The 26,150-nt window shown below is 48.1% G+C and overlaps 1 protein-coding gene across 1 annotated transcript in view; it reads left to right on the top strand.

Moving 5' to 3' along the window:
• The window catches only part of LOC147672520 (cAMP and cAMP-inhibited cGMP 3',5'-cyclic phosphodiesterase 10A-like), a 909,783-nt gene that overhangs the window by 301,559 nt on the left and 582,074 nt on the right, over window positions 1-26,150 (top strand). Inside the window, exon 7 of the mRNA XM_086947973.1 lies at window positions 15,992-16,042. Coding sequence (XP_086804099.1) covers window positions 15,992-16,042 — 51 coding nt within the window. The remainder of the gene's footprint in view (window positions 1-15,991; window positions 16,043-26,150) is intronic.

The following is a 26,150-nucleotide window of genomic DNA, read 5'->3' as shown; positions in this document are numbered from 1 at the left end:
CCACACTAGCCCCAAGTATTTAATGGCCACACATTTACCTATGTAACATAAATTAATATGAAGTGGGTGCCTTCATTATCCTGTCTTTACAGTTTACACTCTAATTTTAATCTTAATATGAGGTCACTGAAAGCCTCAATGAGATGAATGTCTCAAATAACCCAGAAATAGTTATGAACCTCACAACCATTTCCTTGTGATCTTCAAACTGGCATAGTGGCAAATGTATACTTTGTCTTATAATGTATGATATTGTCAGATCCATTAACAAGCACTCTTCAAAACATTGAAAATGTGATCTAAATTCTTTGAGTGTTGGAGCTATCAGATTGCTGACATGGCTGCTTTCTCTTGAGATCCCCTCATGCAGCCCATTCCTCTGCTCCTACTCCCTCTTCTGATAGATACATCTGCCGTGTGGATTCCTCACCTTGTGAATATCCCCTTGCGTCAGCAACATTCGGAAATTCTTTTTATAGCTTCGCGCCGACGTGGACGCGGACGTCACAGACACGGCTCCGCTCGCGACTCCGCTGACGTCACCGACGCCTATAACAGGCCCATGCCGGCATGATGACATCAGTTCCCTTTTTTCCGCGTCGTCAACGCTAACGGTTTTCAGGGATCGTACTGTAGCTTTACTGTAACTTTGTTACTATTATCCTGTTATTCTGTTTAACTTTATATTCTTCGAAATGTCGTCGAAGAAGACTGGTTTTAAGGCTTGCGGCGAATGTGGCAAGACTATGTCTATCACCGATCCTCATGATTGCTGTGTTTGGTGTTTAAGTTCCGACCATGACGTCGAGGACTGTCCTTGCTGCAAGAAGATGACTTCGAAGGCGCTAAGAGAAAGAGAGGCGAAGCTCCTTGTGGCTAAGCTTAAAAATAAGAAAGATAAGAAGTCTTCGAAGTCTCGAACTAGTCGACCGATGTCGAGGTCCCGATCGAGGTCACGCTCGGAGTCGTCTTCGGCTCACGCTTTGAAGCCTTCGAGGAAGAAGCACAAGAAGAGGAGCCATGAGTCACGTCATCACTCCGGAAAAGACTCTAGTTCAAGACCGAAGTCCCAGGTCAAGTAAGGAAGTGGTGGTTTCGGAGTCGGAACATAACTCTGTTGGTGAGGCTTCACATCCAGGTTCACCCGAATCTCAGAAGCAGGTCCATTCTCCAGTTCCATCCAATCCTTCTGGTCAGGAGGATGAAGGTGAAGAGCAGGGGGCTGGTGAAGTCGAGGTTCCGGTGCCTGCGGGTTCGTCGACCCCGGTTCCTGGACTCGGTGAAGAGGTCGACGTCGTTTCGACTCCGCCTCCTCAGGAACGACCCAGAGATCCATATCCTGAGTTTCCAGCTCCAGGTCAGGATCCATCTCCGTTCTTGAACGCCATGTTTGGTGTCTATTCTAGGGCAATGTTCCCGTCTGGTGCACCTGTTGGTCCCACGGGTCCTATGGCATTCAACTTGGGTGTTCCCCAGGCTTACGCCCCTGCGCCCTTCATGCCTTTTATGCCGGCTATACCACCGCATTGGCATTTTCCGGCACCTCCGGTGTCGCCGACGCCGAAGCGCTCGACGCCGACTCCGTCGACGCCAGTCACATCGACGCCGATGCCTAAGACTCCGAGGCAGGATTCTGTCCGACCTCGTTCTGAGAAGCCTCGTCCGACTTCTGGTTCGACGCCGGCTCCGACCCCGTCGGAGTCGATTCCGAACTCGTTGGCTTTTGCTGTGAAGGAAAGGTCTCGGAGAAAGGCTCAGAGACTTCTGGAAGAGGAAAGGTATCAATATTCGGATACTGAAGAAGGGGAGTTACAGGATTCTGAGGATCCTTTTGAAGATTTGTGTGAGGCCAGTGGGCTTGAACTGTCGCCTGAGTGGGAGTTTGCATCAGTGTCAAATGTACCATCAAAGGATGTGGCGCCTTATCACACTGTTATAAAGAAAGCAGCGAGTCTATTGAATATTTCTCTGCCTACTACTGACTATAAACCTAATATCTTAACTGAGGTTCTTCATTCTCCCTCGTCAGTAATTGAGCCTGTGTTACCCTTCAACGAGGCCTTATCTGAGCCCATCTATGAGGTTTGGAAGAAGCCTTTATCTGCTCCTGCAGTTTCAAGAACAGTTGCGAGGAGATACAGAGTGGCACCTGAGGACCCTGCGTTTTTATCAATTCATCCCTTGCCTGAGAGTTTGGTGGTGCAGGCTGCTTGCTCAAAGAAATCTGCTGGTGCTTTCCCACAGGTTCCTGGGGATAAAGAATCCAGAAAGCAAGATCAGGGTGCCAGGAAGGTCTTCTCTTCAGCCAGTATGGCATTAAAGTCAACCAACGCAACGTGCCTGATGGGGAGGTATATCCATGCCATGATGGATTCTGTCAAACAGCTAATTCCGAAAATTCCTGAGGATGACAGGAAGGATTTTCAGGAAGTGATTTCAGACACTCAAGCAGCTGCGAGACAGGTGATTCAGAGTGGCCTGGACACTGCTGATTCGGTGGCAAGGGTCATGGGCTCCTCCGTGGCCACCAGGAGGGCTGCCTGGCTTAAGTCATCGGAGTTCTCTGCGGACGTCCAGTCTGCTTTGTTGGACTTGCCTTTTGATGGCTCAGGATTGTTTGGCAAGAAGGCTGATGCTGCCTTGGAACGTTTTAAGGATAGTAGGGCCACTGCAAAATCCTTGGGTCTTCAGTCCAGAGGTACTACTGGTAGACGCTTCAGGGGGTTTGGAAGATCTTCCTTTCGCTCTTACAGACCATCCCAGCAGCAGCCTCAGCAGCAACAGAATACGCTGTACAAGTCGTACAGGGGCAGGCAAAGATCCCGCCCTAGAGGTCGTCAATCCTCCTCCTCCTCCTCCTCTCCTTCCCAACCCCCAGCCAACGCAGCAAAGCAGCCCTAGATCCGCCATTCCGGATCATGTGGGCCCAGTGGGGGGTCGGCTTACTCATTTTCTACAAGATTGGGAATTAATAACATCGGATCTTTGGGTTCTCAATCTTGTAGAGAATGGGTATGCACTTCCTTTCCAGGAATTCCCTCCCAATTACCCTCCTTGCCAGGATTATTGTTCAGAGGACCACCTGCTTCGCCTGCAGGAAGAAGTCCTGGCTCTTTTCAAAAAAGGTGCGATAGAGGTGGTTCCAGAGCAGGAAAGGGGTCAGGGGTGCTACTCCCGGTATTTCCTGATCCCCAAGAAAGATGGCAGGCTTCGGCCAATCCTGGATCTCAAGATCTTGAACCTTTACCTGAAACAGGAAAAGTTCAAGATGCTCACTCTTGCGCAGGTTCTTCAAGCGCAGCTGGAAGAAGACTGGATGGTGTCGATCGACTTGCAGGATGCGTATTTTCATATTCCCATCCTGAAGTCTCACAGAAAGTATCTCCGTTTTACGGTTGGGTCACAACACTACCAGTTTGTGGTCCTTCCGTTTGGACTTACTACTGCGCCTCGAGTCTTCACCAAGGTGATGGCGGTGGTGGCAGCTCATCTCAGGAGAACGGGGATACATGTGTTTCTGTATCTAGACGACTGGCTGATCAAAGCGGAGTCGCCGGAGAAGGTGCTCCATCATCTGCAAGAGACAACTCAGTTGTTGCACAGGTTGGGTTTTTCGATAAATGTGCCCAAGTCTCACCTGGTGCCCTCACAGCGCAACCTGTTCATAGGTGCGGTACTGGACACTACTGTATGTCGCGCATTCCCTCCCCCTCAAAGGATTCGCGACATACAGGAGATGATTCCTTTGTTTTACAATGGAGCGGTTGTTCCAGTCTTGAAGGTCCTTCGCCTGCTCGGTCTGATGGCTTCATGCATCCTGTTGGTCAACCATGCATGCTGGCACATGAGGGCGCTCCAGTGGTGCCTCCGCAGGCAGTGGTATCAGCACAACGAAGATCTCAGGGAGTCAGTGAAGATCTCCGGAGAAACTGCAGCGGATCTGTCTTGGTGGAGTGTGGAAGGCAATCTGTCTCAAGGGAAGCCTCTTCAGATTCCTCCATCGGTGGCCACAGTGATAACGGATGCGTCCACCCTCGGGTGGGGTGCTCATCTGGGGGACCTGGAGGTCAAAGGTCTTTGGTCTCCAGAGGAAAGGTTTCTTCACATCAACCTTCTGGAATTGCGGGCAATACGTCTGGCGCTCAAGGCCTTCTTCCCTTCCCTTCGCGGGCGGTCAGTTCAAGTCCTGACGGACAACACGACCGCGATGTGGTACATCAACAAACAGGGAGGAGTAGGGTCGCGGTGTCTCTGCAGAGAGGCTCTGCGTCTCTGGTCCTGGGTTCAGGACCATCAGATTTGTCTGATGGCAAATCATCTGGCCGGAGTTCAGAACGTTCGTGCAGACAGTCTGTCGGCAGTTCTCTGCCGATCACGAGTGGAGGCTCCATCCAGAGGTAGTTCTCGACATCTTTCGGATGTGGGGGACTCCTCAGGTGGATCTATTCGCCACTCACGAGAATGCTCACTGCCTGTCATTCTGCAGCCTCCAGTTTCCGATGCAGGGAGCCCTGGGGGATGCGTTTCAGTTGAGTTGGAGCTCTCAACTCCTTTACGTGTTTCCTCCCATACCCTTGATTCCTCGGGTTCTGAGGAAATTTCGCCAAGACCGGGCCCGAGTCATATTGATTGCCCCGGATTGGCCAAGAAGGGTGTGGTACTCAGACCTTCTCCACCTCTCCTCTCACCCGCCGCTCCGTCTCCCTCTCAGGGCAGATCTCCTCTCTCAGATGGAGGGGCAGGTTCTACACCTCCACCTCCAGACCTTACACCTTCATGCCTGGAGATTGAACGGGGCAACCTGATTTCTTTTTCTCTCCCTCACGATGTGGTGGATGTCATTTTGTCAGCCAGGCGTGACTCCACTAAGTCCATCTATTCTTATAGGTGGTCTAAGTTTGTTGTTTGGTGCAGGGAGAAGTCCATAGACCCTTTGAGGGCCCATTTATCTGATGTTCTCCAGTTTGCCCTTTCTCTGGCACAGCAGGGGCTTGCTGTTGCCACGGTGAAGGGTTATCTGTCAGCGCTGTCGGCGTTTATCTGTTTGCCTGACCAGCCTTCTCTGTTTAAATCTCCTATAGTTTTGAGGTTTTTGAAGGGCCTCACTAATAAGTTCCCTCCTATCCCTTTTATTGTGCCTCAGTGGGATTTGAATCTAGTTCTGACATTTTTAATGGGTGCTCCTTTTGAGCCTCTTCACAAATGTCCTATGAGGGTCCTGACTTTCAAAACAGTTTTACTCGTTGCAATAACCTCAGCAAGGAGGGTAAGTGAGCTTCAAGCTCTTAGTTCCAAGCCCCCATTCCTGTCCATTCATGCTGATCGAATGGTTCTTAGGACCAGGGCTGCTTTTCTGCCAAAGGTGGTGACTCCTTTCCACCTTGGTCAATCCGTTACCCTCCCTACCTTTTATCCTCCCCCACACCCTTCCAAGGAGGAGGAGAGATTACACCGTCTTGACCCCAAGAGGGCGGTGTCTTTTTATTTGGACAGAACTAGAGACTGTCGCATGGATGACCAGCTCTTTATTGGCTTTGCTGGCTGCAAGAAAGGAAGAGCGGTCCATAAGAGGACTTTGTCGAGATGGATCCTTCCTCTGCATTAAGACCTGCTACTCTTTGGCCGGTAAGGAACCACCAGAGGGCATAAGGGCTCATTCAACTAGAGCTAAGTCTTCAACCTCTGCATTAGCTAGAGGTGTGCCTGTAGAGGATATTTGTAGTGCGGCAACTTGGTCTTCCCTCCACACTTTCGCGAAGCACTACTGCTTGGATTCCGAAGTGAGGAGGGACGGTCATTTTGCGCACTCTGTCCTTCAGGATTTCCTGGTCTAGAAGAGTGGACACCCTCCTCCGGGAGTGGGGACTGCTGTGGGACTCTATTCACAAGGTGAGGAATCCACACGGCAGATGTATCTATTTTTCTTTTCTTTTTGGGCTTTTATAACGCGCTCTGTTACTAAGAAAATAGTATCCTGGCGCGAAAGGGGTGAGAGGCAGGGTAGAGGGGGTCCCTATACAGTGATGTTAAAAAGGTAGGTCTTCAGTCCTTTCTTGAACAGAGTAATGGAAGGAGCTGTTCTTAGCTGCTGCGGAAGGGTGTTCCATGCTCTCGCCGCTCTGACTGAGATGGATTGGCCGCCAAGCCTGCTGTATTTGTATTTTGGAACATTCATTTGGTGCAGATTAGCTGATCTGAGGGGGCGGTTGGGGACATATAGGGAGAATCTTTTCCTCAGGTAGACAGGACCAGCTTGATGAACAGCTCGAAAGGCAAGGACCAGGATTTTAAATAGAATCCTGTGGGCAATCGGGAGCCAATGCAGGGCGCGGAGAGGTTGACGGACACTTGAACTTTTTGGAATATTAAACAAAAGCCGTACAGCGGCATTTTGTATAACTTGGAGGCGATGGATCAAATAAGCAGGAAGGCCGCAGAAGAGGCCATTTGCGTAATCCAATCTGGATAATATAAGGGCACGGATGACAGTCTCTTTGGCCGCTCTCGGGAGAAGTGGAAAGAACCTGCGTAAAGTTTTAAGTGTAGAAAAGCAGATCCCGGTGAGTCTTTGTATATGATCCTCGAATTTGAGGTCATTGTTAAACCAGATTCCGAGATTTTTGGCAGGGCCTCCGATGGATTTGGGGCAAGGTAAGTCGGCTGGCCAGAGAGAGTTGCCGAAGTTGTCTGGGAAGGAGCCATAAAGCAAAATTTCAGATTTGCTTTCGTTGCATTTTAATTGGGCAAGGGCAAGCCAACGAAAGACAGATGAGAAGCAAGTTTGGGCTCCAGATGTATCCAGGTTGTTTTTGGACCAAGTAAACAAGAGTTGAGTGTCGTCAGCGTAAGCCATTATTTTTGCTCCCAATTGTTCAGCAAGGAAAATAAGCGGGGTTAGATAGATATTAAAAAGCAAGGGGCTAAGAGTGGAGCCCTGGGGTACACCCGTTACAAGTTTCTTGGGGGAAGAGGCGAAGGGCGGCATCCAGACTTGTTGGAATCTGTTGTCCAAAAAGGACGTTAGCCAGGCAAGAGCAGAGCCTGTGATGCCTATGGCCGCTAGTCTGGTAAGCAGGAGGGAGTGGGGGACAGTATCGAAGGCGGCAGAGAGGTCTAATAAAATCAGAGCCGCTCTGCCACCTTCGTCCAAGCACTCCCGAATGGCCTCAGAAATTTCCACCAACGCCGTCTCTGTACTGTAGGCTGCTCTAAAGCCTGACTGTGCTGGATGTAGAGCCTGGGAATTTTCGACAAATTTGTCTAGCTGAGTGAAGGCGACCTTTTCACATACTTTTGCTAAGGCCGGCAGCAGTGATATAGGCCGGAAATTAGCAGGGATAGCAGGGTCTAATCCATTTTTCTTTATAAGTGGGAGCAATTTAGCTTGCTTCCAGCAGGTCGGGACCGTGGCAGTGAGGAAAGAGCAATTGATAATATGCGTTACCTCATTGCCCACTGTGTCCGCGAGACGCGCAAGCACACTGGCAGGGCACGGGTCAGAAGGGGATCCTGAGTGCAGGGAGGTGAGGATGCTGACAATGTCCGTATTTTCTACTGGGGAGAACTGATGGAACCTTTCTATGGGAGTAGGTAACACAGGGGACGGGATGGCCAGTGTGGATGGAAAGCTGTTACATACAGTGAGTAAATCATTCTGGATTTTGGTGATTTTGTCCACGAAGAAAACGGAGAGTTCTTCACACCATTTCTCTGTGGAGGCAAGTATGGGTTGGGCAGCACAAGGTGAAGTAAAACTTTTCACTATAGCAAAGATTTCTTTGCTATTGTTATTGGCATTAGTTATGCGCCCTTCGAAATATTGGCCTTTTGCGGTTCTGATCGCCGCATAATATTTCTTTTGCGCCGTCCTTAGGTTCTTTTTAGCCTCGGGGAGATAGGCTTGTCTCCATGTTCGTTCAAGTTTTTTGCAACCTGACTTAAGATCACGGAGGGTAGAGGTGAACCAAGGTTTGGAAGGAGTAGTACGCGATCGGCAAACCCGACCTGTTTTTGTTGATGCGGCCGAACCATCTTCTATCCAGGAGTTAAATGTACTAACGGCCAACTCAATTTCCATAGGTAGAGTGGGGCGGGAGGTGTCAAGGTGTTCAGACATGATCTCTACAGTAATTTTTTGTTTGTGAACAATTGAGTCATTAGTCTTAACCGGGCGTGTCAGGGGCCAAAAAAATCTGATCAGCCTATGGTCGGACCAAGGCACAATTTCGGGGTTGGTAAGATTGATGTCGAAATTAGTGCAGACTAAATCAAGGACATGTCCACCTGAGTGAGTGGGAGTTTTTACCCATTGTTTAAGCTGGGCCATGGCAAGAGCTTCATTCAGGCGAGACGTGTCAGGGAGGTCCGGATTATCCACATGTATATTGAAGTCTCCCAAAAGAAGATATGTGGAGTATCTCAATGCCCGTGGGATTACTATGTCCTCCAATGCGCCTAGAAATCTGCCAGCGTGGCCTGGTGGTCGATAGACCAGGGAGCCCCCTAGAGTAAAGTGTGCCCCAAGTGAAAGTGAGAAGTGCAGTATCTCAGCATCTGCTGGGGGGGCCTTGGAGTTCTAGAGAGAAGAACAAGTTACTTACCTTTGGTAACGCTTTTTCTGGTAGATACAAGATCTGCCTGTGGATTCCTCACTGACCCACCCGCCTCCCCGTTGTCCACTCTTCTTTGCCAGAGTATCTTTGATGTATTGTTTTATTGTCAAATGTTTTATTGCATTTTCTTCACACTGTGTGTGTTACCTTGATTTCTATACTGTGTATATTGTGTATATATCTACTGTCATCGGTCCGTCCGTGTGCCTCGAAGGCACGGAAAAAAGGGCGGAACTGATGTCATCACGCCGGCGTGGGCCTGTTATAGGCGTCGGTGACGTCAGGGGAGTCGCGAGCGGAGCCGTGTCTCTGTGACGTCCGCGTCCACGTCGGCGCGAAGCTACAAAAAGAATGTCCGAATGTTGCTGACGCAAGGGGATATTCACAAGGTGAGGAATCCACAGGCAGATATTTGTATCTACCAGAAAAAGCGTTACCGAAGGTAAGTAACTTGTTCTTTAGGGCCTGTATCCGCATAAGTGAAATTTACCAGTGAAATCTGCCAAAGAGTGGTATGTCTTGCCACTGCAAAAGGGATTCTGGAGTTATCGAAGTAGAGGGGTGGAAGATGGGCTCCTTTGGGGAGATAATAACATTTTATAAAGCTCATAGCTACCTCAATGAGGTGTTCTAATGTTAGGTACAGGAATCCACAGCCCCAAATAAAACAAACTCCCTAGCTCCCACCCTTAAAGAATCAAGTTTTAAGTTGTGTCCTAAAAACATAGTCTAACTGAATTTGGCGAATCGTCAGAGGCAAAGAGTTCCATAGATTCGGTGCCAGATAGTCAAAGGAGCACCCACCTGAGCGTGGTCTTTTAATTTTACTCACACAAAAAAACATTTCCCCAGCCGATGTTATATTTCTTGTTGGTATATATAGTCTGACCAGAGATTTAAGGTACTGTGGTCCTTTTTTGCAAATGCCTTGTGACCATAGCACAACGCGTTAAAGGAGGACCTATGTCTAACAAGCAGCCAGTGCAGGTTCTTAAGTGTGTTCCCCATTGACACACGCCTAGGAAGATTCAGAATAAGGCGTGCAGTGACATTCTGTACTCTGAAGTCTTTTGATCTGACCCTGTATAACCCCCAGGTACAACACATTGCACTAAGCAAGCCTTGGCACAATCAGAATCTGAAAGAGACACAATAGTGATAGATTCCTTACCTTAAAATATCCCCGGGCGTCAGACTGGATCCGGAAAGTTTTGCTAGCAGTACCCCCTGTGCGTCAGTAAGCGGCATCCTGCGGCTCTGCGTCCGTCGCTGGCGTCGTATGCGCCGAGATGTCACAGTGAATACTTAGGCGCCACCCGTGCGCGCTGACATCAGTTCTTTCTTTTTCCGCGCCAGCAAGTGCAGATCCGGATAGAGCACGTCCCTTAGTCACTCTTTGACTACTCTTTTGAGTCTTTTTGTCTCCCCCAATGCTCTCCTGGTGCACTTAGGGATGCCTGGATTTAAGTCCTGTGGGGCCTGCCGTCGCAATATGTCGGTGGCGGACCCCCACGATGTGTGCCTCTACTGCCTGGAGACTGATTACGACTCCCGGGCCTGCTGGGATTGTCGAGCCATGGCCCGAGGGCCTTAAGGGAGCGGCACCGGAAACTGCTGGAGGCCCGGCATTCGTCCCACTGCCGCTCCGAGTCCAGGGACCGTTCCCGGGACCACTCGCGGGGCCGTAGTCGTCGCTCCTCTGGCTCTAAAGTCTTTGCCTTTGGATTCCAGTAAGCGACGACATAAGAAGAAGCCCAAGAAGTGTGTTCGCTCTCTGACGTCCCCCCGTCGATCCTCGGATGCGGACGAGGGGGAAAGGGGTTCTGCCCCTGCGGCTCCCTTGGAGCCTGGGAGTCCTGCTGCCTACCCGCCCTACCCAGGTCCGTCGGTGACTCCAGAACTGGTGCAAGAGTTTCTTGCTGCCATGGACCACCTTTTTAGGCCTCGGGCTCCCACCGGCGCGCCTTCGGGCCCTGCGGTACCATGTCCAGATCATGTTGGCGTAAGGATCCAGGTTCGGCGCCACAGGGTCCTGCACTGTTGGCTCCAGCGCCACGAGGTACAGAGCTGCCGGCTCCTGCCCCAGCGCCGCAGTGGGTGCCGTATGTTCCACACTTGCCCCGGTCCAGGGCCATTTTGTTCCTGCCTGGGATCCGCATTGGGACGCGGCACCAGTCTGGCTCCGGCCGGCGCCGCTCACTGCGCAGTTTTAAATGCCATTTGTCCCCTCTTCGGCTCCAACTCTTCCCCCGCGACCGGCTCCTCCTGCAGCAGAGGTGGAAGATGACTGTGAGGGGTCCAAGGACCCTCTTGCCTGTCAGTGTGACTCCGAGCAGGACTGGGTGGACGATCTGGAGGATGCAGGCGACCTAGATGTCTCTTCTGTCCCAGGGTTTGCCTCTTCCCCCGCCTACAATGGAAGAGGGCGCTTCCTACACAATGGTTCTCCGTTGGGCTGCTGAGGTCCTCAACCTCTATCTTCCTTTCGTGACCCTCAAAACTAACCTCACAGAGGTGCTCTAGACGGTGTCTACTTCGCTGGAGCCGCTGCTTCCCTTCAATGACGCCCTCACCGACGTCCTGTTGGGCACTTGGTTGCAACCGGCCACAGAGGCCCCTGTGGATAAGAATGTTGCCAGGCGTCACTGCCCGCCGCTTGGTGACCCCGCCTTTCTGACCACTCATCCTACGCCTGAGAGTCTGGTCATCCAGGCCTCGACGTCTTAGAGTGCCTTTCCCATGGATCCACTGGATAAGAACTCGAAGAAGCTGGATCAGTTCGGTAAGCGGTTGTTCTCTTCGGTCAGCTTGGGGCTGTGGTCGGTGAACACCGCCTGCCTATTGGGCCGCTATTCCCACGCGGTGTGGGATACCGTTACTCAGGTGTTGCCTCAGTGTCCTGAGGAGGTCCAGGCTGTAATTTTCCTAGCGGTTGCTGAGGGTAAGGATGCAGCTAAGTTTGCCATTCGGTGTGGTTTGGACACCGCTGACTCGTTGGGCAGGGCGATTTCTACGACTGTGGCGCTGCGTCGCCACGCCTGGTTGCGTTCTACTGGGTTCTCGCCCGATGTCCAGAGTTTGCTCATGGACATGCCTTTTGGTGGCAGTCACCTGTTTGGCGATAAGGCTGGCTCCAGACGTCGGGGGGAATACTTGGCACTTCTCTGGCAGGAAGTCACAACTCTCTTGGCCAAGTGGGCCATTGAGTGCCTTCCTGGGCCAGAAGTAGGGAGTGGCTGTTATTCTCACTACTTTCTGGTCCCCAAGAAGGACAAAGGGGGTCTGCGTCCTGTCTTGGACCTCCCGACCGTCAATCCCTTCCTCAGGAAGAAGTTCAAGATGCTGACTCTGGCTCAGGTCTTGGCTGCCCTCGACCCTGGAGTCTGGATGGTAACGTTGAACTTGCAAGACATATATTTTAACATCCCCGCGGTTCCCAGTAGGCCAGGAGCATTTTCAGTTTGCCGTGCTCCCCTTTGGCCTTACCAGCGCCCTTCCGGTGTTCAGGAAAGTGATGGCGGTGGTCGCGGCTCATCTGTGCAGGTCAGGGGTGTCAGTCTTCCCCTACCTCGACGACTGGTTGTTGAAGGCGGGCTCGCCCCAAGCAGTCGTCTCCCATCTTCAGACTAAGGGTTACCTCCTGCATTTGCTGGGGTTCTCCCATCAACGTGCCGAAGTCGTACTGGAGTCCCTCTCAGAAGCTTCCCTTTATCGGAGCGTTTCTGGCGGTTTCGGGTCTATCCTCCCGAGCAGCGAGTCCGGGATATTCAGGCTATGAATCAGATCTTTCAGCCTCTATCCCGGGTTTCAGTCAGGATGACCCTCCAGCTCCTGGGTCTGATGGTCTCCTGCAACCTGCTAGTGCAATGTGCCAGATGGCATATGCAGGCTCTGCAGTGGGACCTGAAGTTCCAGTGGGGGCGCAGCATCAGGATAACCTGTTCGATCATGTCCAGATCTCGGAGGGCTTTGCACGACAATTGCAGTGGTGGCTCACAAATCGTGATTGGGTCAATGGCAGATCCCTTTCCCTTCCCCAACCGGAGCACACAGTGGTGACGGATACTTCCCTCCTGTGATGGGGAGGCCACTTGGGAGAGGTGGAGATCAGAGGCCTCCGGACTCCGGCGGAGTCCCAGCTCCATATTGACCTTCTGGAGCTGCGGGAGATCCGACTTGTACTGAAAGCATTCCTTCTCTCGGCCTGGGGAAGTATAGTGCAGGTGTTCACGGACAACACCACCACCATGTGGTATTGCAACTAACAGGGCGCCGTGGGGTCGTGGACCCTATGTCAGGAGGCTCTGCGCCTCTGGACATGGCTTGAACATCAAGGCATCACCTTGGTGGTTCAACACCTGGCAGGTTCTCTGAATGCCAGGACCGACTAACTCAGCTGCCGGTGCTTGATGTCAAAGTTGACACTTAGAAACTTTTCGGAGAAAAACTAGCAATGTTATCCTTTGGAAGGAAATTCAAGTCACTGGTAAAGTAGGTTCTCTTTACTTTTGTGATACAGTACTGGACTCCTAGATCCAGCACAAGGGCCTCTTCCTAAGAAAGGTAAGTATTTACGTTTCAGCAGTTGGTACGATTTTTTAAGGAATATTTGTAATTTGCAAACATCGACACTTAGAACAAATTTCAGAGAAAAACAGTGAATGGTTTCCTACGGAAGAAAATGCACGTAACTGGTAAGTACAGTTAAGATTACTTTTGCGGTTCAGCACTGAACTAGAAAGTACAGCACTGGCTTCTCTCCTGATCCCAGGTGAGTATTTCGGAAATCGCTATTCGGCTGATTTTAGAGGAATATTTTAAAGTTGCAAAAATCGATACTTTGAAGAAATTTCAGTGAAAACCAGTCAATGTTAGCCTATGGAAGGAAAATGAGTTATCGGCTTTCAGGTGAGTACATGACTGGTGAGGGTAAGGTTCTGGGCATAAACTCTGGGGTCCCCCAGGGTCGGAAAGGTACAGTTGTTGCATCCTCAGCGGCACAGGGGCAGCCGGGTGTAGAGAGAGCAGGCCCAATGCAATCCAATGGAGGGTAGGGGGCCTTTGGTTGGTGGCTGCAAGCAGACACGTCACGCGGCTGTGGGAGCTGAGCTCCTGGTCACTTACGCAGGGCAAGTGGGGAAGTAGAGTAGGGTAGTAGGTGCACTCCCAGCAGCACTCTGGCAGCTGGGTGCAGGGTGCTTTTGAGCCGTCGGGTGCTTAATGTTATCCAATAGGAAAGTTACAAAGTGAACAAAGGCTGCAGGCTTCGGGACTGAGATTCTTCAGGTGCGACCACCACTTCGAGAGGTAAGTTGGGATCTTGGAGAAGAGGTAGGTACCCCAAAGGAAGGCACAGGGGACCGTGCGGTGCCGGGTACAAGTGTGTCTTTTGGCGTCTGGAAATCTTACCCTCAGCTGGTCGCGGTTGGGGGGGGGGGGGGGGGGGGGGGGTCCCTGGTTCTGAGGCTGCAGGCGTCGTCTGGGTCGTCAAGGATGGTCTTTGGGCACTGGACTTCGGGTCCCAGTCGCCGGGGAAATGTCCTTGTGGTCGTGAATCACTCGGGCACCGGCCGGGCTTGGCGGGTGCAGAGTGGGGTGGATTTGCGGTTCCTGGCTGGCACCAGTGGTATTGCTGTTGGAGCAGAGCCTCTGCTCAGGGGAGTCCCAGTCTGTTAGAGGGTCAAGGCAGGCATGTCCTCCGAGTTGTCCGAGGTTGCTGTCCTCAGGAGTCGCCGAGATTTAGCAGGAGCAGGTTCCAAGATCGGCAGACTGGTATCTGAGAAAGGAAGGTTCAGGGTGCTCTTTAATACTGAATTTAGGGGTGTTACTGGTAGGGCAAAGCCAGGCACCAATAGGTCCCTGTCTTGGGGTGAGTACACCCCCTAGCCTGCTCCTCTGCTGTGGGAGGGGGGCAGGAGCCTAGCTGTGACTGGGCAGGGCTCCTCATCTTCAAGATGGCCAGAGCCTGGGGTCGTGCTTCACCTCGCCTCTCCCACCTGAGGGGTGGAGTTGGCACAGGCTGGCCCACCCCCCTTCCTGACGTAGGGTTTCCCACCAGTCTTCCCACCAGAGTGGGGGTCAGAACTGGTGGGGGCCAGTTGCTGAGTACGGCAAGTGGCCTGGAGAAGCTCACAAGGGCAGCAGGCCTTTGAAGCTTCCGCCTGCCCATCCTGGCGGAGGAGACCTAGCACCTCGCCCAGGACGTGCATTGTTGCAGGCCCAGGAGAGCGGGGGCTCTCCACCCAAGGGTCCAGCAACATGTCTGCTGTGTGGCACCTTCACTCTTTATGCTCCTGGTTGGCAGGTGCCCAGGGCACACTCAGTCAAAGCACATCAGCAGTTCAGCAAAAAGTGGGGGCATACCCATGCAAGAAAGATGTCACTTTCTCACACAACAGTACTGAATGCAGCGCAAAGATCTATTTATAGAAATGCCGCTGAATTGCCCGCGTCCAAAATCTCACGGATCAATTCTGTCACCAACAGCAAGGCTGGCTCAGTGCTGTGTGACGGGTAAAAGCCTAATTGCATCAAATGTAGTAAGGTACGACTGTCTATGAAAGCAGAGAGCGGTCTGTTAAAAATCTTCTCTGTGATTTTTATAGAAAAAAGGTAGTAGTGGCATGGGATGGAAATTCCGTGGTTTAGCTGGATTCAGCAGCGAAAACAGAGGAGTTGAGGGCGCTTCAAACTTTCCAGATGAAGTGAGAAACTCATGGTCAAGTCAGCATGTACACTTAAGTGGGACAGACCAGATAGACATATGCTCCCACAAGTTGTAAGACAGCGACTTTGGTGGAGGCACTGGAGTTGATCTCCCAAGAAATCTCTGTATCCCTCCGCAGACAGTTCCCCATAATTCCTGAACCTTAACTCTTCCTCTTTAATCTCAAATGCAGTGATTGGCTGTTGTTTTCTTTTAGTTTTTCCTGGAATGAATTAATGTACTATATTGTGCTATATGATATGCTACTTTTAGACGTTTGTTACTCCCCGATACAGAGTTAGTGCTTACATATGTTTGTTTTTAAAAAAGTGTTCCAGACACCAATACTTAAAGGTTTGAGGTCCCCTTCTTCTATAAATGCATTTAGAAATAAAAGGAAGGAAGGAGGTGCTCAAGTACGTAATGAGGTATTGATGCTCTGCCTACATCATGTAGTAATGAAGAAAAAGTTTTTCTACTTTCCATCAAAAAAGTGATCTTTTTGTTTAAATTATCAATAACTACTGTAAGATGGAGACATATTTTATGTTGATTTGAAATCCACTGACAATAATCCAGGGTGGCAACTGTTTCGTTTGCTGCATAGTTAACAATACTATATTTGAGGAAGAAATGGGATAGAACCTCAGTAACAGCTCAATTTATGTTTCAGGTTGCTACAGCAAATCTTGCATGGGCCTCAGTAGCAATACATCAAGTTCAAGTGAGTATTTGGTTGCTGTTATGTATTGTATAGAAGTAAAAGGAATTCTCAGATTTATTATGAACCCCCTGAGTCACAAAGTCTGTGTTTCAGTAAAGAGAGACCCTGATTTAAAAAAAATATGGATTTCTGTGCTAAAATCCAAGGACCTCTGTTCTGAATAAATGAGGGTTAGAGGCACAAAAGAGAGCGTATAGGATAGCATCAGGGATGGATTGGAGTGACGGGGAAGGGAATGGTGGTGTAAATAGTTTGCAACCCCCTCTACATTCGGTGTGAATTTCTCCATCTTAAAAACAGTGAATTGCTCTGTTACGAAATGTAGGACTGTGTGTGTGTTTTTTTTTTTTTTTTTTTTTTTTTTTTTAGAGCTGAGGGAGTACCGGAGAACCCTTGCATTTCATGGTGGTCTAGAGAAAATGGTATGAACACAGAAGAATGCTTTTGCCGTTGACTAAAACTAAAAGTCTTTAATATCCTGTGAAACCAGCAAGTTAGTTAAAATGGTTGATTACCCCACATATGGACAATATTAATTGGTGTGTAAGGTTATCTGGTGTTTATTGGAAATCTATTCAGGCTACATCTTGCTTGTACTCTTGACTGTTTTGTTGTCGATCATACAAATAGCTCTGAAGACTTTGGTGTAGTATTCCAACTAACTGGGAAGTTTCAAGGATTGAAATCACGTTTGTACTCGTAGGCTGCTGCTGTTAGATCATTTTCTAAGCATTAATCTGAGAGCATTGCCCATGACACCAAGGAAAGAGAAGATATTTTTTACAATGTCTTTGGTTCGCCTTTGTCTAATCTCTCTTGACTTTGTTATTTGGGGAGCCTGACTTTGGAACAAAGTGTTTTAGTGAATCCCCGCCTCCACTGACCCTCTTCCTAGCCACCCACCCTCATTTTGCTATGTCCGTTCTTTTCAAAGTGGGGAGCTACGTTTTGTACAGTGTTTTTATAACTTCGTTTCATTATTAGATTTATTGTCTTTTGGAGGTTGTCTTTCAGGATTGGTGGCTATGTTCGAGAGAGACTTATTTGAGGTAGTCTATGGGATTGAGGCATTTTGTGTTCCCATTTGCACTGTGTTGTTGGTCTTCTACAGTTTGATCCTGCTTACTTTTTTTGATGCCTCGAAATGGAATGGGCTCAATTAAGGTTTATTGTTAAAGTAAAGGCTGTGTTTTATACTGAAGAGATGAAGTGTAGTTGATGAGTGGTCGAACTACAGCTTAGGTTGCACTGCTAGAAGTGTTGCTTTGGTGTGTGTGTGAAGATTAGTTCCAACATGTGGCCAGTGGTGTATGTAGGAATAAATTTTAACAGGATGGGGGAGAGAGAGAGTCAGTGGATTCAGTCTCCCTAGTCATACGAATAAACAAAGTGGAATCCACTCAAAGTGATAGTGATCCCTAGAGTGATGGGGAACACACAGTGTTGTTTAAATGCCCCTCACACACCAACAGGCCCCTTGGTGTCATGCTTCATCATCGGGGCCTTCGCACCCCTCTACGGGATGCGGCGTGCTACGACTCGCGGATACGCAGGAGCACTTGAAGTGAACTATGTGTGGGGGTGTGTGTTTATTACAAAAGTGTGAGTGAGGTGAGGTGAAAAAGTGAGTGGTTAAAAAATACCTGGCACGTGGGAGAAAAAAAAACTTTATTAAATCCCCGGCTGGTATTATTAAAATAAAAGTGCAGGGCGTGGTCTTGATAGATACGTATTAGGGTATCAGACCACTATCTTAAAAGTCAACATGTTTCGGAGGTCAAAGCCCCCTTCTTCAGGACAAGGGTTAATGCACTTACCCTCCCCTTACTCACATGTAAAATGTAAAAGTGTAAATAAAAAATTACCACAATGTGTAATGATCCTCACAATGTTAAATGTTTTGTGAGTGTCGTTGCGCCCAATTGGCGTAAGAACCTGTGGAGACAAAATCATAGATAAACATACAGATCTATAATTCACAGGTTGAAGGAGAAGAATCATGCTTCTCTGAAAAAACATCAGGTAGAACCAAAAAATAATTGGACCCTGGAAAGGAAAAAGAAAAGGACACTACAAACATATACACACACAACACCAAAATTACTCTCTGCTCAGATGGAAGGAGAGCAGAACAGAAAGGAATAAGTTCTTACTTATAGTTCCCAAATACAGGACTTCATGAGCCTTTAGCGTATATTGGGGAATCCTTCCTTTCTAATCAGAAAACCTAAGAAATCAATATCAGGGGTTCAGTAGGAAGACTTTGCTATCTATGCGCAAAAAGTACAGTGAACAACTGCTTCTCTCAGTGGTCTATAACTCACGGTTACTGCAACTGCTAATCGCCTGCCTTCCCTCAACGCGGCTCAGATGAAGTGAGCTACGAAGGAATCGAGGTCCTTATATATATTGTGCCTGTGAGTAATTAATGGTGATTAATTGAATAATGCAACCCGGGGAATGCCCAAATACGGAGATAGCCACCTCCGAGCGTCCAGTGATGCCCTAGCGCCTCTCGCTACTCTGTCGCGCATGCGCATTACCGCTCTAGAGAAACGCATGCGCGGTAGGCGAACCTGCCGCGCATGCGTCGACGGAGACACTCTGTTTAGATACGGAGCAGTCGGCTTTGCAGGTAAACGCCTGTTGGTGATTGGCGCTTTCACTATAAATGCACAAGAACATGTATTTGGATGATAAAATATGCGCATATATATAAGGCAATTTTTTAGCTAGAGACCAAGGAAAATGAAATAAGCAACCATGACAGCAGTGGTGAATTTAACTACTTTTTAGAGGTGTATTCGGACCAGCAATTAGATGGACTGCCTTCAAGTTTAGACTCAACAGACGGTGATTCTTTTATAGAACTAGGTTGTGAAGAGGGGAAATTCATGAAAACTGGTCCCTACCAAAAGGGGTGCTTCCTCAATCACAATTAGGTAGTACCTCCTTGTACTGATGTATTGACCCAGAAGAACCCCGCAAATACATTTGTTGAGTGTAACCACATGTATACAACAACAAATTGTGATGGATAGTCAGATTGAGTTTTATCTGAGAAGGTTCCATGGAATGGAATCGTTCAGCCCAGTGGTGTCGGTTCCCAACCGAAACACCCACCGTTGCTCTTTTTCTAGGAGACCTGTCTCTGAGGGCAGTTGTTCAATTATTGTCCACTGTAGCTCATTCACACAGTGTTGATGTTCAATATAGTGGGTTGACATCTTAGTCGTTAGTTTCTTACACCTGATGTTGCTTTTGTGTTCATTTAACCTGACCCTTACAGGTCTGGTGGTCATCCCCACATATTCCTTTCCACATGGGCAGGTAATTAGGTAAACTACATTTTTACTATTGCAGTTCGTAAATGCACGTTGTTCCCATGTTGTCCCATTGGTAAAGGTTAGATTCTGGCTCTTCTTTGTGAGGTGGCAGTTATTACAGTTGCCACACGGGTAGTGCCCATGTACGCCTTGCAACCTCGTCTGATCCTTGGTAGGAGGGGATGGTCTCGTATGAACGAGTATATCTCTTAGGTTCCTACCCCTTCTGTGTGCAAAGAGAGGTTTCTCCAGAGTCAAGCCACCACTCGTTAAAGTGCGCCAATGTTTATGGACCAGTTTTGTCACTTGATTGCTGACCGGACTGTATGTGGTAACACAAACCGTCCTGTTTGCGGCATCCTCCCTACGTGGATTGTCCTCCAGAAGGGCGTCACAGTTATTATTTCGTGCTCTTGTAAAAGCTTTCTTGATCACAGTTTCCGGATATTTCCTCTGTCTTAGTTTTGCACTAAGATCCTTGGCCTGCATTTTGTATCTAGCCACATCACTACAGTTCCGCCGGAGGCGTAGGAACTGTCCATAGGGAAGGTTCTCTCTCAGATGACGAGGGTGAAAGCTGTCAAATCTGAGGAGACAATTCCTTGCCGTTGGTTTAAAATGTGTTTCCGTTTTTAACATGCCGGCTTCATGGTAGATATTCAAATCTAAGAAAACCATGTTGGTATTAGATGCCTGGTAAGTGAATTTCAAAAAGGCATTTTGATTGTTCAGCCAGTCGATGAATTCAGTTATCATGGTTACATCTCCATCCCAGAAGACCAGGATATCATCAATGTACCTTCGCCAGGTGCGAATCCTCGCCCTGTAAGGATTGTCTGGGTGCAGGATTTTCGTAGATTCCAAATGGTGGACATACAGTCCAGCCAGACTTGGGGCAAATGTGCTGCCCATACTGGTCCCATGCTTCTGCCAGAAAAGAGTGCCCTCATATTCGAAAAAGTTTTTCATGAGTGCCAAGGAGATGCACTCCATTACTACATTCCGTGGAGTGTGGTATTTCCAATTCGTAGAATGCAGTACCTCCTCAATGATTTGAATGGTCTCATCGTGGGGGAGACTCGTATAGAGGCTCTCCACATCCAGGCTTAGCAGCATCTGTGAAGTTGGATCAAAGGTTTGATTATTCAACAGTTGTAGTACTGCTTTGGTATCACGTAGATAGGTGTCAGTAGCCTGTACAAGTGGTCTCAAGAAAGCATCCGCAAACTTGGATAATGGTTCCAAGATGGATGAGATTCCGGAAACTATGGGGCGGCCAGGGGGGTTCTCCAGGTTCTTGTGCACCTTAGGAATAGTATAGAAGTAAGGGATGCGAGGGTTCCTTTGTGTCAGGAACTCAGACTCCTTTTTTGTAATCCAGTCATGTGCAAGTGCCTCTTCCACCATACTACATATCTGGACTCTTAAAGATTCAGTGGGATCTTCCGTAAGTATTTGGTAGTTCCTGTTATCAGAGAGAAGCCGTCTGCATTCTTTGTCATAGGCTGTGGTTGTTTGGATAACCACTGCACCACCCTTGTCTGCTGGTTTTATAACAAGGTTTTTGTTCATCCTCAATTCTTTAATGGCCTCATTTTCTGTTCTGCTCATGTTCTGAAAGACCTTTTGTCTGGTTTCTAGACCTTTCAATTCCTGCATCATGGCTTTTTCGAAGGCCAATACTTCAACAGGGAGCTGGTTGTCTAATGGTGTAAATGTTGACTTGGGTTTTAGGCCAGTGTCAGAGGTCTCTGTGGGTAGATCCTTGTCTTTAAAGAATGCCCGCAACTTTATAGTCCTTATGAACTCCTGCATTTCCTTATGTAATAGGAAAATGTCTGGTCTATTGGTAGGGACATAACCCAAGCCTTTATTCAGTACCTCCTTTTGCAAATCCGTGAGGGGCCAAGGGGTTATATTGATAACTAGGTCCCGCTGTGGCTTGTTGACGCCTGATTGGCTGCCATGCTCCTTGTTACTACACGTGGGTCTGACTCCTCTGTGGGTTGCCAATTCACGTTGTTGCCCTTCCTGTTCCGCCCTCTGCGGGATCCCTGGCCCCAAGATAGAAAAAGGTTGTTGATTTTGGGGTACACTGGTTTGGTCTGGAACCCACTGGGGGTACATTTGTCCCATTTGAGGTGGGACAAACTGATATTGCGGGAATTGAAAAGGAGGTTGATAAGGGTTAAATTGAGGACCTTGAAAACCACGCCAACCTCTTTGACGTGGAAATTGGGCTCTTTGTTGACGAAAGCCGCCTCTTTGCTTTTTTTGCTGGAAGCCTCCCGACTTGTTACTTGTGTTACTGCCATCTGAGTTAACACTATCTGTATCACTCATGTTGTCTTTCATGACATAATCTGCTCGAGTGTAAGGGTAGGCTCTCTCAGGAGTAAAGCGGTCTTTGTCTTTTTTCAGTTTATTAAATTTGCTTTGTTTCAAGCCAGCCTCAAATTCTTTCATTTGTTGGTTTAGTTCCTCTAAGCCCTTTTTAAGATCCGCTGGTGAAATGAAGGCCTTTAGCTGTACCTCAAGTCTTTGGATCTCTACTTTCAGCTCTACTGATTTTCTAGCTGCAGTCTGGACTATAAGTACCAGCCAATCCCTGGTACAGTGCCAAGAGATAAGTGACCATGCCTTTTTAAAAACAAGGTCGTCCTGGAAAATAAATGGTTCAGTTTTGACCAGTAAACCTTGCGGGGCCATCTTGTTTCTCAAATATTCCCTCATCAATAAGCCATGAAGGGCTGTCCTGATTTGGATTTTGCGGGTGTTCATCAGCTCATCCCAATCGGCTACTGCAGGCCCTGGGTCGCTACTGCTGAGGCCTTCAAAAGGTTTATCATCTGCTAGAATGCGGTCAATATCATCCTCACTAAAAGTCAATCCATGTTCATCCTCCATGTTGACAGATGAGGAGAGCAGGAAGGTTTTTTCAAAGAATGGTTGTGTGTGAAAGAGTATGTGTGTAGGTCCAAAGGAAAAAGGGAAGGGGACTCCCACAGCTGCACGCTGTCTATAAACAAATTTTAACAGGAGGGGGGAGAGAGAGAGTCAGTGGATTCAGTCTCCCTAGTCATACGAATAAACAAAGTGGAATCCACTCAAAGTGATAGTGATCCCTAGAGTGATGGGGAACACACAGTGTTGTTTAAATGCCCCTCACACACCAACAGGCCCCTTGGTGTCATGCTTCATCATCGGGGCCTTCGCACCCCTCTACGGGATGCGGCGTGCTACGACTCGCGGATACGCAGGAGCACTTGAAGTGAACTATGTGTGGGGGTGTGTGTTTATTACAAAAGTGTGAGTGAGGTGAGGTGAAAAAGTGAGTGGTTAAAAAATACCTGGCACGTGGGAGAAAAAAAAACTTTATTAAATCCCCGGCTGGTATTATTAAAATAAAAGTGCAGGGCGTGGTCTTGATAGATACGTATTAGGGTATCAGACCACTATCTTAAAAGTCAACATGTTTCGGAGGTCAAAGCCCCCTTCTTCAGGACAAGGGTTAATGCACTTACCCTCCCCTTACTCACATGTAAAATGTAAAATTGTAAATAAAAAATTACCACAATGTGTAATGTTCCTCACAATGTTAAATATTTTGTGAGTGTCGTTGCGCCCAATTGGCGTAAGAACCTGTGGAGACAAAATCATAGATAAACATACAGATCTATAATTCACAGGTTGAAGGAGAAGAATCATGCTTCTCTGAAAAAACATCAGGTAGAACCAAAAAATAATTGGACCCTGGAAAGGAAAAAGAAAAGGACACTACAAACATATACACACACAACACCAAAATTACTCTCTGCTCAGATGGAAGGAGAGCAGAACAGAAAGGAATAAGTTCTTACTTATAGTTCCCAAATACAGGACTTCATGAGCCTTTAGCGTATATTGGGGAATCCTTCCTTTCTAATCAGAAAACCTAAGAAATCAATATCAGGGGTTCAGTAGGAAGACTTTGCCATCTATGCGCAAAAAGTACAGTGAACAACTGCTTCTCTCAGTGCTCTATAACTCACGGTTACTGCAACTGCTAATCGCCTGCCTTCCCTCAACGCGGCTCCGATGAAGTGAGCTACGAAGGAATCGAGGTCCTTATATATATTGTGCCTGTGAGTAATTAATGGTGATTAATTGAATAATGCAACCCGGGGAATGCCCAAATACGGAGATAGCCACCTCCGAGCGTCCGGTGATGCCCTAGCGCCTCTCGCTACTCTGTCGCGCATGCGCATTACCGCTCTAGAGAAACGCATGCGCGGTAGGCGAACCTGCCGCGCATGCGTCGACGGAGACACTCTGTTTAGATACGGAGCAGTCGGCTTTGCAGGTAAACGCCTGTTGGTGATTGGCGCTTTCACTATAAATGCACAAGAACATGTATTTGGATGATAAAATATGCGCATATATAAGGCAATTTTTTAGCTAGAGACCAAGGAAAATGAAATAAGCAACCATGACAGCAGTGGTGAATTTAACTACTTTTTAGAGGTGTATTCGGACCAGCAATTAGATGGACTGCCTTCAAGTTTAGACTCAACAGACGGTGATTCTTTTATAGAACTAGGTTGTGAAGAGGGGAAATTCATGAAAACTGGTCCCTACCAAAAGGGGTGCTTCCTCAATCACAATTAGGTAGTACCTCCTTGTACTGATGTATTGACCCAGATGAACCCCGCAAATACATTTGTTGAGTGTAACCACATGTATACAACAACAAATTGTGATGGATAGTCAGATTGAGTTTTATCTGAGAAGGTTCCATGGAATGGAATCGTTCAGCCCAGTGGTGTCGGTTCCCAACCGAAACACCCACCGTTGCTCTTTTTCTAGGAGACCTGTCTCTGAGGGCAGTTGTTCAATTATTGTCCACTGTAGCTCATTCACACAGTGTTGATGTTCAATATAGTGGGTTGACATCTTAGTCGTTAGTTTCTTACACCTGATGTTGCTTTTGTGTTCATTTAACCTGACCCTTACAGGTCTGGTGGTCATCCCCACATATTCCTTTCCACATGGGCAGGTAATTAGGTAAACTACATTTTTACTATTGCAGTTCGTAAATGCACGTTGTTCCCATGTTGTCCCATTGGTAAAGGTTAGATTCTGGCTCTTCTTTGTGAGGTGGCAGTTATTACAGTTGCCACACGGGTAGTGCCCATGTACGCCTTGCAACCTCGTCTGATCCTTGGTAGGAGGGGATGGTCTCGTATGAACGAGTATATCTCTTAGGTTCCTACCCCTTCTGTGTGCAAAGAGAGGTTTCTCCAGAGTCAAGCCACAACTCGTTAAAGTGCGCCAATGTTTATGGACCAGTTTTGTCACTTGATTGCTGACCGGACTGTATGTGGTAACACAAACCGTCCTGTTTGCGGCATCCTCCCTACGTGGATTGTCCTCCAGAAGGGCGTCACGGTTATTATTTCGTGCTCTTGTAAAAGCTTTCTTGATCACAGTTTCCGGATATTTCCTCTGTCTTAGTTTTGCACTAAGATCCTTGGCCTGCATTTTGTATCTAGCCACATCACTACAGTTCCGACAGTTCTGGTCCATAAACATTGGCGCACTTTAACGAGTGGTGGCTTGACTCTGGAGAAACCTCTCTTTGCACACAGAAGGGGTAGGAACCTAAGAGATATACTCGTTCATACGAGACCATCCCCTCCTACCAAGGATCAGACGAGGTTGCAAGGCGTACATGGGCACTACCCGTGTGGCAACTGTAATAACTGCCACCTCACAAAGAAGAGCCAGAATCTAACCTTTACCAATGGGACAACATGGGAACAACGTGCATGTACGAACTGCAATAGTAAAAATGTAGTTTACCTAATTACCTGCCCATTTGGAAAGGAATATGTGGGGATGACCACCAGACCTGTAAGGGTCAGGTTAAATGAACACAAAAGCAACATCAGGTGTAAGAAACTAACGACTAAGATGTCAACCCACTATATTGAACATCAACACTGTGTGAATGAGCTACAGTGGACAATAATTGAACAACTGCCCTCAGAGACAGGTCTCCTAGAAAAAGAGCAACGGTGGGTGTTTCGGTTGGGAACCGACACCACTGGGCTGAACGATTCCATTCCATGGAACCTTCTCAGATAAAACTCAATCTGACTATCCATCACAATTTGTTGTTGTATACATGTGGTTACACTCAACAAATGTATTTGCGGGGTTCATCTGGGTCAATACATCAGTACAAAGAGGTACTACCTAATTGTGATTGAGGAAGCACCCCTTTTGGTAGGGACCAGTTTTCATGAATTTCCCCTCTTCACAACCTAGTTCTATAAAAGAATCACCGTCTGTTGAGTCTAAACTTGAAGGCAGTCCATCTAATTGATGGTCCGAATACACCTCTAAAAAGTAGTTAAATTCACCACTGCTGTCATGGTTGCTTATTTCATTTTCCTTGGTCTCTAGCTAAAAAATTGCCTTATATATGCGCATATTTTATCATCCAAATACATGTTCTTGTGCATTTATAGTGAAAGCGCCAATCACCAACAGGCGTTTACCTGCAAAGCCGACTGCTCCGTATCTAAACAGAGTGTCTCCGTCGACGCATGCGCGGCAGGTTCGCCTACCGCGCATGCGTTTCTCTAGAGCGGTAATGCGCATGCGCGACAGAGTAGCGAGAGGCGCTAGGGCATCACCGGACGCTCGGAGGTGGCTATCTCCGTATTTGGGCATTCCCCGGGTTGCATTATTCAATTAATCACCATTAATTACTCACAGGCACAATATATATAAGGACC

This window comes from Lissotriton vulgaris, unplaced genomic scaffold, assembly GCF_964263255.1.
Source record: "Lissotriton vulgaris unplaced genomic scaffold, aLisVul1.2 SCAFFOLD_490, whole genome shotgun sequence".
Taxonomy (NCBI): domain Eukaryota; kingdom Metazoa; phylum Chordata; class Amphibia; order Caudata; family Salamandridae; genus Lissotriton; species Lissotriton vulgaris.
The sequence above is the reverse complement of the archived record's forward strand: the minus strand, read 5'-3'. Positions and strand labels throughout refer to the sequence as shown.